This window comes from Pseudorasbora parva, chromosome 6 (assembly GCF_024679245.1).
Source record: "Pseudorasbora parva isolate DD20220531a chromosome 6, ASM2467924v1, whole genome shotgun sequence".
Taxonomy (NCBI): domain Eukaryota; kingdom Metazoa; phylum Chordata; class Actinopteri; order Cypriniformes; family Gobionidae; genus Pseudorasbora; species Pseudorasbora parva.
Genome location: NC_090177.1, coordinates 17,511,072 through 17,526,421, shown reverse-complemented (window position 1 = coordinate 17,526,421; position 15,350 = coordinate 17,511,072). Strand labels below are relative to the sequence as shown.

General features: G+C 40.2%; 1 protein-coding gene across 2 annotated transcripts in view; it reads left to right on the top strand.

Annotated features, from left to right (window-relative positions):
• Positions 1 to 15,350, top strand: part of LOC137078534 (delta-type opioid receptor-like) — a 36,737-nt gene that overhangs the window by 14,827 nt on the left and 6,560 nt on the right. Inside the window, exon 1 of one of the 2 annotated variants that reach the window (XM_067445890.1) lies at positions 6,075 to 6,649. The exons of the other annotated variant lie outside the window; for it this stretch is intronic. Coding sequence (XP_067301991.1) covers positions 6,132 to 6,649 — 518 coding nt within the window. The 5' untranslated portion in view covers positions 6,075 to 6,131. Of the gene's footprint in view, positions 1 to 6,074; positions 6,650 to 15,350 lie in introns of those variants that run through there. 2 annotated transcript variants of the gene reach the window in all.

Genomic DNA, 15,350 nt, shown 5'->3' with positions numbered 1-15,350 from the left:
AGTGGAATTATGACCAAAAAGTTCTATTTTGGTCTCATCTGACCACATGACTTTCTGCCATGACTCTTCTGGATCATCCAAATGCTCATTGGCAAACTTAAGACGGGCCTGGACATGTGCTGGTTTAAGCAGGGGAAACTTCCGTGACCAGCATTGACCAGCTCCTCTCGTGTAGTTCTGGGCTGATTTTTCCCAATCAGACCCCATGAGGTGAGATCTTGCATGGAGCCCCAGTCCGAGGGAGATTGACAGTCATGTTTAGCTTCTTCCATTTTCTAAGGATTGCTCCAACAGTGGACCTTTTTCACTAAGCTGTTTTGCAATTTCCCCGTAGCCCTTTCTAGCATTGTGGAGGTGTACAATTTTTTCTCTAGTATCTTTGGACAGCTCTTGGCCATGTTAGTAGTTGGATTGTTACTGATTGTATGGGGTGGACAGGTGTCTTTATGCAGCTTTATGCATGGTGCATCTAATTTAGGATAATAAATGGAGTGGAGGTGGACATTTTAAAGGCAGACTAACAGGTCTTTGAGGGTCAGAATTCTAGCTGATACATAGGTGTTCAAATACTTATTTGCAGATGTATCATACAAATAAATAGTTAAAAAAATTATATATTGTGATTTCTGGATTTTTTTTTTTCTTTTCGATTATGTCTCTCACAGTGGACATGCACCTTCGATGACAATTTCAGACCCCTCCATGATTTCCAAGAGGGAGAACTTGCAAGATAGCAGGGTGTTCAAATACTATATATATATATACACTATTACTATATATATATACACTATTATTTTGAACTTTCTCTTCATCAGAGTATACAGGAAAAAAAAAATACTGTTTTCAAAACTGATAAGTGTTCATTAAAAAAAATCAGCTTTGCCATCATGAAGAAAACTCCCCATTTTGTGTTAAATATATTAAAAAAGAAAAGAGGAATAATATTTAACAATAATACTGCACTGTTTTAAAAAAATAAATGCAGCCTTGGTGAACATAAGAGTCATCTTTCAGAAAAAGACCCCACACCTTTGAATAGTAGTATTACAGATATTTAATAATACAGTCACATCATTTCTTGTTCTTGGCCAGCTTACAAAGAACACAATGTTGTGAAGGATCTTAGAAACATCTGTTTTTGTCTGTGTGGTGTGATAGTGCTAGCCAGATGGTGTTCTAATGCTTGATACATGCTCCTTATGCCATGCTTCATTTTGTCCCACTTCAGATTTTAAACTATTCTAATTAAATTCTTGACTGAAGGGATGAAAATATTAAAGAATGCATGGTAACACTTTATTTTAGGGTTCATTCTCGCTACTAAGTTGCTTATTAGCATGCATATTATTGGCTGTTTATTAGTACTTATAAAGCACATATGCCTTATTCTGCATGACCATATTCTATATACCTTAATCCTACCCAATACCTAAACTTAACTACCTTTATAACTATTAATAAGCACTAATTAGGGGTTTATTGAGGCAAAAGTCAAAGATAATAGTGAGAACTGGACTCTAAAAGCTAAGTTGTGAAGTGAGTGATTGAATAATGTATGTTGCATTTCATAATGTGTAGAAGAATGTATTGTCTTATTCTTTATATGCCATGGGAAAGATAACCAGGAACTGCATGAACCGATAAAATATTTTTAATACAATGTAGGTCTCTTTGGATAAAAGTGTCTGCCAAATGCATAAATGTAAAAAATGTCATAAAATAACAAAGTGTTCTATTTATCTAGTGTATCTATTATAAAATATCACTGAATAAAAATATAGCCTGAATACAATTTCTGTTGAAGTTTTATTTCTTAGCAAACAGCAAATGGATATTATAAAAAATAATTATAGCCTACGAATAATGTTGTGGCCTCTCAATAATTAATGTTTTGTTTTCCATTTTCTTTTTCATTAACCATATCGATCATTTCTGGCTAGCTAGTCATTGAAATGCTTGAGGACATTTCATTTTTGTAAACAAGCCCAACAGAAGACCCAGAATTAAGAAAGATGTGTTTTGCCCTTGTCTTACTTAATATCAGCCTGCCAAGATTTGATGATCGAAGATCCTGATTGAAGATTCTGGCCTGTGTTCCCCTGGAGGTATTCTTCCTCTTTTTCTTTTACAGCAGTTGGCATCCAGCTTATTGGTGCATTACTGCCACCTTCTGCTCTGAAGTGTGGATCAGATAATAGGTTTACGATTCCTTATTCCTTCCTCTTTTTCCCAACTAACACATGAACAAATACACACACACACACACAAATATACCCCTGATCGTGTGTGGACTTTTATTTTTATTTCCTGTTCTGTGCAATGTTTTGTAGTTCTTGTTGATTAGTTCTGCGTGAATCCACCCGTTTTAGCCACTTTTATGTGGGTACCCAACTCATTGCAGGATTCTATCCTATCTTCCCTGACACAACCATGGAGGTCGACTCTGAACATCCTGTCTTCCCTGATACGACCACAGAGGTCATCCCTGATCTCTCTGTCTGTCCTGATACAACTACAGCGGCTGTCCCTGAACTCTGTCTGCACGTCCACAGAGGGAGAGAACACACAAGGCTTGATTGAAAATGAGCATCCCCTGTGCACTGCACTGGTCTTGTACCTCTTACTGAGGAGCTACACGAGTATAAAAGGAGGACTGACGACTGAAAGAGAAGAAGCCTGGACTTTATGTTGTGTTTTGTTTATGTGTGTGCGGAAGGCATCCTTGAGGGGCTGCCAGTTTTGCTTTCATTTTTATTTCATTTATAATTAAAGTTGTAAAATACTTGCGGTTCCTGCCTCCTTCCCATTAAACATACCGCGTTACATTGGTGCTGAAACCTAGAAGTAAGGAGGGACCTGCTGTCGGAGAGCCCTCGCTGCTGGGGAGGAGTGGAGAGCACGAATGGCTGCCCGAGGGGATGGTGCTAGAGCAAGGGAAGAACAGGTGGGACGGAGAGCCTGCTGCCGTGCTGGTGGGTCGGCTACCGTCCGAGAGGGAGTGGAGGAGCATAGAACTCTCTGCCGGCTGCCCTCAACCAGAGGAGCCATCACTGGCCACCAGGAGGCGGAGGAATGTCGAGCCGTCCACCGTGCGTCCAGTACCATCGCATGGCACCGTGAGTAAGAGCCTCTCGGCTGGTGGAGGACAGAGTGGCCGTGTGTCCGGGAACCGGACCAAGAATTTTTTCCTCTCTCCCCTCTTTTGCTCCTAATGGGAAGTAGAGCGCAGTCTCGGGAATTCCCCCGGCCAGCGAGGGGAGATGGGGGCATGTGGCAAGCATGACGAGCCTGAGAGCAATGAGAGATCGGCACAAGGCCGGTGGCATGATTGACAATGAGCGGAGGCGGAGACAGGTGCGCACTGCACATGTCTCGTATCTCTCATGAAAGAGCTTTGGAGGTGCACAACTTTGCGTTGTTTATTTAATGTTTTGTTTATGTGTGAGGGGTTTTACTTTAATTTTGTGTTTATAAAGTTATTTGCCTCCTTCCCATAACAAACCATGTTTCTTGTTGATTAGTTCTGATTTATTCCTGATTGTGTCCCTTGTCGAGTCTTGTCCTTCTTGGATGTAATGTTTGGTGAGCTCAATCTGTTCTTGGTTCTCTGTTCTCCGTGTTTGATTGTTTTTTGTTTATTCTGTCGATATAATTCATTGCGTTTTGATCCAGCTCTCCTTCGTTTTAGAGCTCCCCCTACATTACAAATATACACCCAGGCTATTTTCAACACATAAGCATTCAGCCATGTAATTGTCAGAAGGGTCTTGGGTTTCGAAGTTATGTTCATAAACCTTATGTTGTTCAATCAGAATTAAAAAAAATAATGTCCATTATTAAGAAACTATTGATTTTAGGGGACTTTTAAACATTAAAGCCCATAAATAATAGAAGGCTACTGTGCTTTCCAAAAGGTTGTTTGTCAAAAAATTATTAAAATATTTATGAACAATAATAAACCACATATTTATAAAACCTTGGACTTTGGTTTTCCATTACTTCCTTAAAACTTTGTACAGTAAATAAGGGAAGTGACATGAAGGACATGTATAGTAACCCATACTAGAAATTTGTCATCTGCATTTAATCCATCCAAGTTGAAGCACACACAAGAGTAAAATAGGAAACACATACACAAAACTGTGGACACACACACACACACACACACAAACCCGGAGCAGTGGGCAGCCATTCACTGCAGGCCTAGGAAGCGATTGGGGGTTAGGTGACTTGCTCCTGACCTTCAGCTCAGTCCAGCTCTCTAACCATTAGGCCACAAATGCCTCCCTAGATATAATAGTTGTTTTCTGATAACTCAGCCATACAGTATCTTTTAAATATCTGAAATCATCTGTTTGATGTGATTAGTAACACCTTTTATTGAGCTTTTGGCTGAGTTGATATAGATATAAATTGCTACTTTTCGCTGTTTATTGATTTAAAAAAACTCACACCCATTCTACTTCTTTGTGGTTGTTTATGGACTTTGTTTTGTTTGGGTAGATTAGTCCTCTCAGAATATTATTGACAAACAAATACCTTACCAACTATATGGGCCACTGTAAAGCAATCTGCTGTACTTTTGGAATCATTTGTAGACTACACATTTGTTTTTGATAAATGGTGTTTTCAGCTATGTACATACACTTAATTGTATAAATGTTAGTTTAATATATATATATATATATATATATATATATATATATATATATATATATATATATATATATATATATATATATATATATATATATATAGCAATACATAGCAACTGACCATAATGATAAACCAACATCCCAGTCTTCCTCTGATATTTAAGGTCAAACGCCATCTCATTTCACTTTTTAAGACCATGTAGTACCAGAGATGACTGATTAGTTAAATTAGCATGCTTACCCAGTTTGTAGTGAAGTGACCATGGGACTAAGAGGTTTTCGTTTTTCCTCTGGCTTTCACGACACGTCCTTGCCAAACTGAATTTAGAGCGCTCGTTTCCAGGAGGTGGCAGCACTAGCACAGAAACGCGTCTGAAGCAGGGCAACATTAACTTTCCGTTTCATTGTTTTCCTTTTATATTTTAAACGACAAATTTAGAGTTATGCCTTGCGTGGTTAGTAATAAGCTTATCTTCTGAGAACCAGTTTCTTTATTGCATTAAAACCTTTGTTTAAAGGTTTATCTAAAAATCAAAATATCTACAAAGACTTGACTCTAAAGGTTCTGTGTTATTCGCTTGTTAATGTTAAGATGTAGGCTTTACTGTGGTGGTGGGAGCCGTTTTAAATGAATGCATTTGCACTACAAGGGAAGATGATGACTTCATTTAGCCACTGTGCCCATGGGGCGCCGCTGTTTACAAGGCAATGAGACTCCGAAGAGTCAGAAGCACTTTTAACTGCTGTAGCTTTGTGTCTAATGTGGTACATTTACATGTATTTATTTAGCAGGCGCTTTTAAGCGATTTACAAAACGCATAAAAGTATGCACTATTATCTAGCTATATACAATCAAACCAGTCCAACCTCATAGCCTACTCTGGCATGATATTTTTATAAATATAATACAAAAATATTAATAAATATATGTGTATATGCCTCTCTAATTCAATAACTTACATGATGCGACTGAACTGATTAGTTTTTAGCTGATTAGCTAAATGCAACCATAAAGCTTAATACATTCTGTATAGCCTATGCTTTATGGTTGCATTTAGAGCATGGTCATATTTTTATGCTCCTATATCTGTCTGAACTGTTTAATATACCTTACAATATTTCCACAGACATCGATACAGGCGCTTGAATCTGAATGGGGACTGCAGGCATCTTTCGTCTCAGACCACGCTGTTTTATTAATCGTATCGTAGCTATATCACATTAGGCTTTTGGATAAAAACTAAACACGTGCGTTCTCACTGCAAACCTACTGTCATGTCATGTTACTGGCATCGACAGCCATGATCAATTGCTTGCGGATGGAAAAACAGGAGCTTGATGTTGAAGCAGGAATAACGAGAAGCGTTTTCGTCCCAGCCCTCTTTTCTCCCTCCCACACAGACACACGACCCCCTCCCTCTCACCCATCCGCCCGCCCGTCTCTCCTTTCCATCTACTCTCTTTTCTACAACAAACATGGCCGCGAAATCAGACGGTACAGCCGTTTCTTTGCAGAATGACATTCCGCCGACGTGCCTGCCCGGGCTGGAGAAGCGCTCGCCCCAGTGGCGTCCCGTCGGGAAGGAGTATTCGCTCCTGGACTGCTGCTGGACCCTCTGCGCCCTCTTGGTCTTTTTCTCGGACGGGGCTTCAGACCTGTGGCTGGCTGCCGACTACTATCTCAGGCGGGACTACTGGTGGTTCGCTCTGACACTCGTTTTTATCATCATTCCGTCTGTGGTGGTGCAGGTGCTCAGCTTCCGATGGTTCGCGTACGATTACTTGGACGCCAACGGGAGCGGCACGGCCGCGGCTGCCATGGTAGCGGCGTCCAATGCGGAGAGCCACTTCAGCACCAAGGACAGCGATCAGCGGGGCGCTGGCCGCTCCGCTGCGGTCACCGGAACCCGGAGCAGCGCTCAGAGCTGCTGCAGAGCCTGCGTGTGGCTCTTCCAAAGCATCGTGCACGTTTTTCAGCTGGCTCAGGTCTGGAGGTACGTGAGTGTGTAGAACTCAATATAATGAAATAGTAGAGTCCTTTAACGTGTCACATCAGCAGTTCATTCAGCATCATTGTTCTGTCATCCTGTGCTTGCCCTCTCTACAGCAAATCCACACCCACGTCTAGAGGCATTCAGGGTCATATGATTAAACTACTGAGATGGCAATGCTTATATAAAATATTATGGACTAATTTGCATGCAGTCAATATTTATATTAAATTCATCTTTGAACGCACATATGTGGATTTGAGGAGACCAAATATATAGGATACTAAATTTAAGAATGAACCTGGAAAATACCATTTTCACATAAACACTGGTGTCTATAATATGGAAAAGCCAATTGAACTGATCAACCTGCTTTGCCAGCGAATGTTCTGCAGTGATGATAAGGAAAAGGGATCCTCCTTGTATTTCCTGTTGTCCCATGCCAGTTCATCATTATCTCCAATCCATTTGGTTGTAGGCTCCTCCTCCTCTTCCTCCTCCACCTCTCTTGAGCTTCTGGGTCAATAATCTCCCAGAGAGACTCCTCCACTCATCCAGTCATTCAATCTGTCCACCAGAAATCGCCTTATGCACACCCTCTGAAATCCCTTTGTCTTAAGAGTAGTGCAAAAGAGTTTTCTTTTTCCTTTTTCATTTTACTCACCAATCCCAGTGGTTTTTGATGAATGTCATTTTTCGTATCATTCTTTTTTTTGTGCTTGATGGGGCCTGCAGTGTTTATATGCAGCAGATTTTACCCAAAAGTTGCCATAAAGATGCCATTAGTGCCATGATTTCCCTTCCTCGCACTCCTATGCTCAGTGTGGTTGATATGAGAAAAATGTGCAAGTGCTAAGCGTCTTCATTGCTGACAGACCGTGTGCTGCAACACAAAGCAATTTCCATAATAATGCAGAGAAGAAAATTTGCAGCCCACAATCATGTCCAAAAGTTTAATCCACTCACATATAAATCAATAGAAACCCTCCCACACATATTAGAGGCATGTGTAGTGAGTGAGTGCCGTGTAATTGTGGTTGTAAACACAGAGGCGGTCTTTCAATGCCTGCGCTGATCAGCAGTGACAGGGCCGAGCTTCTGTGTGGCTGGACACTGCTGCCGGCTGGCCTGCAGGGTAACGCAGGGTTAATGATGTTTGCTGCCATTGATATCACAAAGCTGCCGGTCATTTCCATCAAGCTTCATTTGTGCTTCTGTCACAACACATGCGCTGCTCTTCTCATGCCGTCCGTGTCATTCTCTGTCTGTCACTCGTGCTTTTCCTCCTGACCTTTTTATTAGAAGATTCTGCTATTTTTTATGATAATGTGGATATTTGTAATTCAAAACAAGCCAGCCAGCCAGCAAATAAGGCAGAATTTGGAAATCATTCTCATCTCATTTGAATACATTGAACCATTATATTCACAAATTAGCCCTGAGAATTTCAGCCTTATCCTTTCTGAGCTACATTCCCATTAATGTATAATCCACTCAACATATTTTCAGAAAGGAAATCATCATTGGCACTACAGGCTTATGTCTAATAAAATATCTTCTGCTTTGTCTCTTTCTATCAGTATTGCTAAGAATAGCACCTTTTAAGAAGTACATTTTGCCATTTTCATGTTACCTCTATTTGACCTGCGATAAACTCATATGGATTTCTTTCTGTTCTTCACTTTTCAGCCGTACTCTCTGACTGAGTCTTTGCTTAAAAGCTTCCGAGCAGAGCTTTCCAGGCTCTCTGTCTTTGTTTGATTGGAATTAGAAGTAATGCCATTAAAGCTGCCACCGGCACTGAGCTTGTCACATCTCTGCATTACAGGGATTATAGCTGTAGTGTTCACATGTCCTTACCTGTATACAGCCAGAGAGAGAGAGAGACAGAGAGAGAGAGAGAGAGCGGTGAGCTGTTACAAAGAAGAACAGCTGAAGAGTAATAGGTGGAGAGTAGATGAGAAAATAAAGATTGTATCTTTGAGAGAATAAATGAGAGGGGAGAGAATATGAGAAAACTGGGCTGTTTTATATGAAAATGAGCAATTATAAAGCAATTTCCCCTCATGGCTTGTAATTACATCAGAAATAAAATAACGTGATCTGCAATGAAATATTCATTTTCTCTCTGCATGTCTCTTGTGTGAAAAGTGCGTCCTATTCGAGAGTCCCCTCTCTGACCTGGTTCACTGAACGCGTTCAAAGACGGTTTCCGATTCCATGATGTTCCCTGCAGCAAACGATGAGCAGGATCAATCAGGATCAGTCACCACCATTGGAGATGAAAAGGCACCTTTACACAGGCTGTGTTGAGAGAAATGACTTGATGCAATCTTAAAAAGTGTTCATTGAACCTAAAACATGAATTCACTCATTTCCATACATTAGTTTATTAAATCGAATCATTGGAGGAATACATATCTTGACAACATATTAAAACATTGAAACATTTTCATTAAATAATTCTAAGAGAAACTCTAAGTTGCATCAGCATAATTGGTAAAAAAGTAATGATAGTGAAAGTAGCCTATTAAATGCTCGGTAAAGCACTGAACCAACGGAGTGATTCATTAAAAGGACCGGCTCTTAAGAGATAATTGGTTTGTGAATTGGACTACACTGTTTGAGCAGGGGTTTTTGTTGTTGTTGTTGTTTTTGGGTTCAGTAAAACAAATTGGCTCTTGGTCATCTATTCTTGAATGGGACAACACCAGCTGTATGTCATTGGCTATAAAAAGAGTCAAGTAGAAAAAAAGAAACACACGAGTCAATTGTTTACTTCTCTGTTCTTCTCTCTTCTGTTATTTGGCAAAGCTCGTGACAGCTCAATAGATATATTTTTTGGTTAGTTTTGTGGTATATAGACAATTTATACTATTTTTACATCACACGGAAACTCAGGAAAAATATGACTTATTCTGCCATGACAATTTAGATTTAAAAATAAGTGGAGGAAACGCTGACATTAGGGGCCGTTTTAGACCAGACCGTTTTCAACAAATTTGTTTTTGCTCCGTTTGGCCGTTCATTTACGGTGATATGATATCATGCGCATATGTGTATTACGTGTTCAGCCTGTATGCATTGATGTCACTTTCCTGCTGGAACACGCCCCCTCAGCTGGACTGAGTGGCAGAAGAGCTGCTGCATGACTGGAGTTAATAGGGGAAAACACAAGTAAAACAGGCTGTCAGTTTAAACTACAGTTTGGACTCATCTTTGAAAGCAATCGTTAGGTCTGCATTTAAATTTCAATAAAGACTCTGCATAGCTTCCTCTCAAAAGCACTTTCTAATAAAAAGATATTCCTTTTTATTAAGTTCCTTCCACTTCCTTCCAACTTACCAAAGATCTTATCATTCATGGATATTGATGTGCAGCCAGGAATCGTGTTTCTTGACGTTCATATGTCCCAGATTCCGACGTCGGGGAAATACACAAAGCAAATATGCCTGTGAACACGTTATAGAAATACAATATAAGAAGATCTAGATCTGAGTAATCACTTATGATCATGCTGCCTGGAGTGCAGTTATTTTTGTGAATTGCAGCAATCCATTTGTTTCTCATTGTTGTAGCTTTCGGCAGTCTGTAAAAATAAACCTTACATTTTGTTGTCAAATCTATTTGTACCGTTAATCTCAAAGCTCTTTGCCGTTTTAGCTGTTTTGTGTGGCACACACCCAGAAAACCAATGCTGCCACTCAGTCTTTTTGCCACTCAGTGGGCGTAACCACAGTCACGCCGGCCGGCGGTGACGTCACGTTTACAAGACAATACCCTCTATGGGCGCGTAGTGGTTCTTTACATTTAAGTGTTCTCTTTAAGTTTTCTTTCTGTAAGTGACGTCACCAGCTACCCAGAAAGCAATGTTGAGTTTAAAGATGTCTAATAGATATGTCAAAACATAGTGCTCTAGGTTAAAATAAGGCAAAATTTGGGCTGTCAGTAAAAATGTAATAGATGTCTAACAATAGCCCAAGAAGAGACTAGTCATCAATTAGCATCATCGCACAGGCTAGACAAAGAAATACAACCAAATTGACTTTGCTTATTTGATGGAATATCATACAGCTCTCAAGTTATTTGAACAAAAACGACATGTAACCAAATTTCAGGGTTATTTTGACTAGAAGTGGGTTACTCATAGCCGGACAATATATATCGGGTATAACTAACTGAGACGGTGAAATGACGACTATTGGTACTAGCCTGGTAGCATAATACAGTGTTTTTAGTAGTTTCCACAATCCATTTTTATGGATCTGTGTGAATAGTGATCGTTTTGATTGTACCTGAAAAAAGCAAAGACAACATTTTTCAATTTTTAGTATAGTGTTGTATAAACTTACCCTAATATCAGTTTTATTTTAAGAACCAATATCGAGATTGATCAAAATTGAAATTACGTTTGTAATTAATTTAAAAAAAAAAAAAAATAATTTGTTTACACAGCCCCAGTGTTGTTGAAGGGAAGTAACGTCACACTTGAAGACTTGGTAACCCATACTTGGAATTTGTCCTCTGCATTTAACCCATCCATTCAAATTAGTGCACACACACCCGGAGCAGTGTGCAGCCATTCACTGCGGAGCCTGGGGAGTGAATGGGGGTTAGGTGCCTTGCTCAAGGGCATATCAGTCATGTCCGGCCGGTACTGAGAATTTAAACCTCTAACCATTTGGTCACAACTGCCCCAATTGTTCACACTATTTAATATGTTACTGTTCAATTTCTCTATTACAGGATGTTTGAACTCTTTCTGGCAGGTGTTTATTTGAGGGGTTGATTATTATTATTGTCACTGAATGAATCGCTCTATCGGTGGAATTTTTTTTTTGTTTCGTTTTTTCAGATGCTGTGCTATTGAGCATGTCAAGAGTGTGCTTAAAACTCTTGTTCTCTTTCAAAAGATAATACACAAGACAGTTTCAGCTGGGACTCAAACAGAAATAAAGCGTGAGTGAGGCAGAAAGAGGGAAGACGAAAAACATAAATTTTTTAAACAGCCTCATCTGTGACAAAGATAATTTGCAAGCCCTGCGTGATTGATTCACCCCCTGGATATCAAAGCAAAACCCTGCCAAGGAGGACCGAGGACACATTCTTAGAGGAGAGATAGGGGATGTCTGTTGCTCTTGGCCAAACAGCTTAATGCCTATTTGAGACATATTCCTGAGAGAGGGTGCACTGGGATTAACTGTGACGAGAAAAGGAACCTAATAAAACCTAAGCTGTGGTTACTGTGTGGTTGATAAACTGCGGTATGCTGTAGGCAGCGTGTGTTTTAGTGTGATTTAGGTTTGTGCTTGTTTGAAGGTCTGTCTGATATGAAGGCATGAGCAATGCAATAATGGGTTTGTCTCTATTATGCAGAGATGAAATATCAAGCGTTCATTATTACATCACTCTTTGTCTAAACTGATTTTTTTGTACACAACATAAAAAAAACATTTCTGTGGATGACAGAGCTTTCAAACATTAGTCGTCAGAGGTTTTCACTTCATATACTTATATACATAAATATTAATTGCTAGCTGTGTGTTCATTGAATACATTAATTGATTCAGTTATTGAATATGTTTGTAAAGTAATATTTAAACTATTAGGATATTAAGCATTAGTTTAAGGAGTGATGCAGGTAGTGCATTTTTGCTTTCTCTCTGGCTGGTAGTTGGTCCTTCATTGATTTATATTCAGCATTGTCATAAAGCTTTTTCACATTTAAAAGGACCTAGGCAAAGACAAAAGGATTACTAAAGTTCTGACCACACTCTTGAGAATGACAGCAAAGAATGAAAGAAATGTACTGTATATAACAACAGGAAATAGAAAGCACTTCCATTTTCCTAATTCTGTTACATGACGACATGATCCAGTGTCTCATAACCACCTCAGCAGGGCTTTGCTATTCAATAAAAATAATGACAGTCTGATTCTAGCCAGCTGAAAATCTGATATAGAACATTCAACATTGATTTTCTTTCTTTCTGTCTTTCTGCTGCCATTTTCAGTGGTGTAATTTAGCGGGTGGGGGCGAGGGAAATGTAAATCCCCAGGAACCCTTACAGGAACCCTGCCAGTTAATAGCTGAGGGCTGATTTGCTAGCAGTGCCATCTAAGTAACCGAGTTGCTCAGTTAGCCCGTCTGAATATTGTTGATTTCAGAAGGAGTTTAAAGGGGTGATTACATGCGATTTCCCTTTTTTTTACTTTAGTTAGTGTGTAATTTTGCTGCTTGAGCATAAACAGTATCTGCAAAGTTACAGCACTGAAAGTTCAATGCAAACGGAGATATTGTCTTCTAAAGTTACTGCAGTTTATTGCCTACAAAAAGGTTTGGACTACTACGAGCTTCTCTCCGGGTTGGTGACATCATAAACCCTTGCTAGTCTCCGCAGATGTGACTTCTGTCTGTAATGGGGTGTGGCGTTTCCGGACAACCTGTGCTTGGCACTTCAGCCAATAAAAATACATAAAACTACATTTGGCCATCTAACCAATCTTAGACCATTGCATTTTGAGGGTTGTTCGGAGGGATGGGCTTCATAGAAGCAGCAAGCAAACGAACCGCTCAAAGGACAATGGTGACAGCGGTGTGGAATACAGGTAAAATATAAGAAAAATACGGCTATTAAAAAAGAAGAAGTATTAAGACATGTTATACTGCACCTCATGAACACAACCAAGCCTAGAAAAAAAACATGGAACCACCCCTTTAATGGCAAGTGAACAGAGATATTATGAGGGTGGTGAGCCTGTTCTGACGGAGAGGCATACCATTTTCATTTGAAAGTCCTTTTCAGAGGAAGACAAGCAGAATCTGTATGCGAAGCACAGACCTAACAGATTGTCTCTAATTGGGTAATGTTAAGTTAAATAATGGGCCAAGCTTGTCAGCTGCAATGTTTGTCAGTCGTCACCATGGTGACTGATGCATTGCTTGCCGATGGTGTCTGTTTGTGAGATGTTTTCTCAGTCATGGAGCTGCCTGTTTGTTAACCATTTCTCCTTTTTCTTGAAGAAAAAACAGTTTTCATGGTTAAGGTTCAAGGTTTGATATTGTTTGATCGCATCCGGTGCGCCCAGAGGGCTGAATTCTACAAGCGAAGAGAGCTTTTCTGTGTCATTGAAAACACACCCTTTATTTCGAGAAAGAAAGACTGTGTGTTTCTTGTCAAATTGTGAGGCCCGCTCGCTGACAGCCATTCTCCCAGGCTCTCTATTGCTTGATTTTTTTCTTTTAGAGGCTGTTTTTTTTTTCTCGCACAGCAAGTTGTGAGAAGGATGTGGAGCAATTTTATAGACCTCATCAAGTCAGGGTGATTCATTCTGCCAATCTCCTGACATCCTGCGAACACTCCTATTACTCTCGCTACCCTTGAGACAGACTGAAATATCATGGCACTTCCTGTCAAAAGAAACAAATTAAGTCCAGTGAAAGGCAGATTTTTCAAGGGTTCTCACAAATATGTTTCGAATGCACAGCTGAAGTTTTGCTTCATATCTTCCAAAAGGCACTCTCTTTCATAGAGGAATGATTCCCCTGGCACTTATATCCATCTCAAAGGATAAACAGTGGAGTTCTGGGGTCGTAAATCAGGAAATTTGAAGTAACGAAAGAAAGAGACATTGATCCCTCCCATGAAAACATGCTCTCTCTGACATCTGTGTAATCTGAAGAGCGACCTTGGTGTGTCTCAGACATCTGCAACAGCCTGTAGACCGTGGTGCTGAGGACAGAAAATGACACGCTGGAGCACTCTATAGTGCACTGGCAGTCTGCCCAGACAAGTGTACTGCCTTTTTCAGCTGGTTGCAGTCAGATTATAGGCAGACTCCAGGTCTTTTCAAAGTCTGCAGACTGGCATCGAGGTTAACCTAATTAACTAACAGAAAGCTCTGTTTTAGTTCTGGTCTCATTAAAGCCATTCACTATTGTGACGAAAACAACTGGACTTGATTTTTTCAGTCGGGGGAATTGATTGTATGGTTGGACATCTTGCACTGTCGTCACTCCTCCTTTTATATATCCGGATCTCCTTCCGTGATACTCTTGGCCTAGCTCTTTCCCACAGCTCTCGGCCTCGCCCAGCTTGCCACACACGTCATTCACCAGTTCACGCTTGCTAATAATCAGATGCAAGAATATGCACATTTGGAGCGCTGTCCAAGGGGAGGGCTTCGAGCTTGAAATTTGGCCTGAACTAGTTGGGGGTGGCGGCGGGATGTAGAAAAACTGTTGCGGAACATAGGTGAGTCGACTATATGTAATGGAGGCCAGCTAGTAGTTGTGGTGCGAGTTATCCTCTGTCCTCAAGAGGCACTCTAGCGACTGACGCTAGAGGTTGCAGCCTTTTTTTAGCCTCCATGTTAGAGTGCCACACTCTCATGCCAGCTAACCAGGGTTCAGCTTCTTTTAGGTTGGTTGGATAGATCATTTGAACTTGATCCTCCCAACCTGTTAATAAAACATAATTTAAAGAAATGTTGTTGTTGCAAGTTAGAAGTCGGAAATGCAACAGTGTACCGTAATTGTGTTTAAGCTCCAGAGGCTTCATGAGCATGATAAATATGCTGTCAGTTGGAAGTCCATACAATGTTTTTTCTGCCGTCACAACGCCCTTATGAAATCACCCTACTTTTCTTTGAGGGCGGGCCAAAGTAGCCGCGTTATACAGATGTGTAACATGGTGATACAACT